This window comes from Myotis davidii, unplaced genomic scaffold, assembly GCF_000327345.1.
Source record: "Myotis davidii unplaced genomic scaffold, ASM32734v1 scaffold577, whole genome shotgun sequence".
Classification (NCBI taxonomy): Eukaryota; Metazoa; Chordata; class Mammalia; order Chiroptera; family Vespertilionidae; genus Myotis; species Myotis davidii.
In genome coordinates, this window is record NW_006289082.1 from 1,298,383 (window position 1) to 1,302,126 (window position 3,744).

General features: G+C 49.3%; 1 protein-coding gene across 1 annotated transcript; it reads right to left on the bottom strand.

Moving 5' to 3' along the window:
• Nucleotides 1-404: 404 nt before the first annotated feature.
• On the bottom strand, nucleotides 405-2,063 carry ARL11 (ADP ribosylation factor like GTPase 11). Its single transcript, XM_006761225.2, has 2 exons — nucleotides 1,985-2,063; nucleotides 405-1,211 (listed from the first exon to the last, which is right to left on the bottom strand). The coding sequence occupies exon 2, from the start codon at nucleotides 1,191-1,193 to the stop codon at nucleotides 645-647; it is 549 nt and encodes a 182-aa protein (XP_006761288.1). The 5' UTR covers nucleotides 1,194-1,211; nucleotides 1,985-2,063; the 3' UTR covers nucleotides 405-644.
• Nucleotides 2,064-3,744: the final 1,681 nt, after the last annotated feature.

The window sequence follows — 3,744 nt, forward strand, 5'->3', positions numbered from 1 at the left end:
ACCCGGCGACACCAGGGAAATCACTCATAAGATCTTGATCATGTCTAGATGATATTATGATTTGATTTTGAAACTCCTTTTTCCCCCCATGAATTTAGGTCTTAATTATTATCCTCTATTATTACAATTATTACTTGTTGCTCTGTTACTACAATTGCTCAGTTCATACTTGGTAATGAGTTTTTCAAAAATATGATTTATTAATTTTTTTTAGAGAGTAAGGGAGAGGGAGAGAAAGAGAGAGCTCCATCACTTGCCTCCAACACAGACTCTGGCTGGGAACTGAACCCGCAACCTAGCATGTGCCCCGACCATGAGTCGAACTGGCAACCTTTTGGTGTATGGGACAATGTTCAGCCAACTGAGCCACACTGCCCAGGGTGGCAATGAGTTCTTAAATGAAGTGCATTAAGGTATTATTTTTTTTCTTTAGAGTATCATGATTCAAAAACAGTTGATTTTCAACAGTGACACCAAGTCCCAAGGGGAAAAAAAAAATCCTGTCCAAGCATAGAAGGATTTCTTATTTGATAAACTGAGCTTATAATTCTCAGGAATAAGCTGGTTCTCCCAATTCCCATGAGCAAAGATAAGCTGCTCTGAGTCAAGACTTCTTGCTCTCTGCACTCACTGCCCCGTGGTGCTCACCAGGACACACAGCGGCTGTGGGATTTCAGGAGGCTCCCTAGGCTCTGCAGCGCCTGGGGCAGCCCCTCTCCGGTGAGGGCACTGCAGGCCCGGAGCTCCCAGCAGCGGCCCTGGAACCTCTCCAAGCCCAGCTTGTCTCTGATCTCCAGCAGAGGCAGAGCACCAGGCATCTCCTGCTTGTTGGCCAGCACCAAGAAAGGGACGCTGGCCATGCTGGGGTGGTCCAAGACTTCCGCGAGCTCAGCCCCTGCCTCGGGCAAGCGGGCTTTGTCTGTGCTATCCAGCACATACACAAGGACGTCCGCGCCTTCCAGGTAGTTTTTCCAGCTGGCCCTGAGCTGGGCCTGCCCCCCGACATCCCAGAGAGTCAGAGACACATGCCCCGGGGCGTCAAGAGGCTCCACATTGAAGCCAATGGTGGGCAGGGTCTCCACCAACTGGTAGCCCTTCAGTTTGTATAGGAGCGTGGTCTTGCCTGCTGAGTCCAGGCCCATCATCACCACCTGGGCTTCCGCCTTGTGACCTCGGGAGTTCACAGAGCCCATGGTGGCCCCTGGCAGATCCTGGGGGAGAAAGGCCAGGTGCACACATCAGCCATTCTTTTCTGAAGGAACACACAGATCCATGCAGGCACATGGAAGAGGAGGTTCTGTTTCAAAAATAGGAAGTGTCTTGACAGTTTCAAACACAGGCCTGGGCTCTGAAGGCCAGGAAGTGAGGGTGTGAGTCACCCTCAGCTGGCCCCTAGCTGGGCAGCCTCCTTCAGAGAAGAGCTCAGGACTCTGGAGACAAGGAATGTGGGCTCTCATTCCCTGGGGGGCAAAACAAAGTCCTAGTTAGACAAGCCCAGTTCAATAGAAACGACTAGAAGGTGTCTGCAAGTCTTGGTAGTCTGTGCTGCTAGCCTCTGTTTTCCTCCTGGTAAGCCTAAGCCCCGAAAGGGAAGCGGCCTTGGGCTCAGTGCAGAGCGAAGGGGACAGCGGCTCCTGGCCACTTCGCTGCCTTTGGAACACCCCGCAGGCCAGCACCGTGTCCTGGACACAGGGGCTATTTATAAATACTGTTGGCTGGGAACAAACTTATCAGTCAGGGCAGAGTGGTTCCCTCCACTGTCTTACCAAAGTAAATCACCTCTCCCGTTTTTCACAACTCCCCTTTTTCAAAAATCACACATTTTAAGACTAAGACCTGATCCTAGTTCAGTCAGGGGAACCCTTGGCTGGGACAGTGAAGGGACATCTCACCCGAGGAATATATTTCAGCTGCCCCTGGAGGAGGAAAATAAGACAGCCTGTTCATTCCTCACGCCAGGGAGAAGAATGAAAATTGCGGTTACCTCGGTGCAGTGAGCCGGAGGTCGCAGCTCCTCTGGCAGCGTCTTCTCTCCCGCAGCTGCTCGTCGGTAATGTCCCAAGATCGAGCTGTGAGGTAAGTTGCTGTTTCTCCTTTTTCTGCTTCCTTTTTCCAGGTGGCTGTGGGGTGGGACGGGCTTCACAGCCCTCCCTCAGCTCTGGGGCTGCCAGCAGTTCTGCCGCCGGGGATGTGCCACAAATACACCCCCAGCTCTCCAGCCCTTAATGGAGCGAGGTCCAGCACCACCTCAGTGTTGCGGCAGCTTGGACTCCTTGCAGAAGGAAGGCGCCACGGTCACAGCTGTGCCCAAGTCCAGCCACTTTCTTCTGCTCTTCCTCTCATAATCCTGTGACCTCCTCAGTGAAGAAATCTAAGAATCAGAGTTTTTCCATCAGCCCGGCTAGCGTGGCTCAGTGGTTGAGCATGGGCGTGTAGGAGGCAGCTGATCAATGATTCTCTCTCATCATTGATGTTTTTATCTCTCTTCCTCTTTGAAATCAATAAAAAATATTTTTAAAAAATGATATTTTAAAAGGAGGAAATATAATTTTCAAAAAATTGTTCCAATGAGAAGCTGTTGATTCAGTAGTGATCTGATTTGGATCTCAAGTTGCAGTGATTTGGCTCTTGTAACCAGTAACGTTTGTGTAGCACTTTCTGCTTTCCACACATTATTTCAGTAAACCGTCAAGAACCACGTTGGAGTTATAATTCTCCCATTTTACAAATGAAGAAACAGGCTCAGACAAGGTAAACAAGTTGCTCATGATCTTGGGATTTCTAAGTCATCTCTTTCTCTTTGAACATGAGCTACTCACTGAACAAGTGCTTTGTAAACAGCAAACACCCTGTAGCAATTGTTGTTGTCAGGCTACTGTATTTAACAGAAGGAAGCAATTAGGAAAAGTCAGAAACAGAATGTGTTGTGCACACCACTGTGTTTTGCTGTTCTTGATGTTATGTTGTTTTGTTCTTCTGAGTGCCTGGTTGTAGGCTGTAGTCCTTTTGCAAGGGCCAGGGTGTGTGGTGAGAGAAGGGAGAACGGGGGTGGAATTATTGGCAAATAAAAGCCAGAGTTGAAGAGTAGTTGAAGCCCTAAAAACATATTTTATTCAAGACTATTGCAATAGGGGGAAACAGACCTCACTGTAGAACTGGGCTCAATTTTGCGTACAATATGGGCAAGTAGGGATTTACAGCCAAGGAGTAGGATGGGGTCAGTGGATGAAAAATTACTAAGAGGAAATATCAGGGATAGTGGGGGAGGCGGGGTGGCTAAACTGAATAACAGGATTCTTACTGAAGGCAGGCCAGGGTGCTCAGACATCACCTGGAAAATGATGGGGGAAGAGGAACCTGACCAGATATAGAGGGTGGTCAGATATCAAGAACAGGGTGTCTGGTTAAACTGACTTAGCAGGGTTCTTGCAAAACTGGATTTTATAAGGAAGTGCTCAGATGGAGCTAAGAGAAGGTCAGGAGCCTGACTAAAGTTTGGTTAAGCTGAGAATCTCTGTCATTATCCCAGGAAAGCCTCAAAGCAAACAGCACAGTCTGGAGGAGGGCTTGTCCTTCTCCACGGGACCAGGTTGGGACTCAGTCCTACCCAGGCCTAGCCAGCAAATCGGGGGATCCTGCCAGGATGTGATTGACAGGAGGATTGGGGTTGGCAGAGGATAAGGAGGCAGCAGGCTGAGGATGAAGTGTGCTTGGAGCCTGGGGATCCAGGGGCTGCTACCCTGA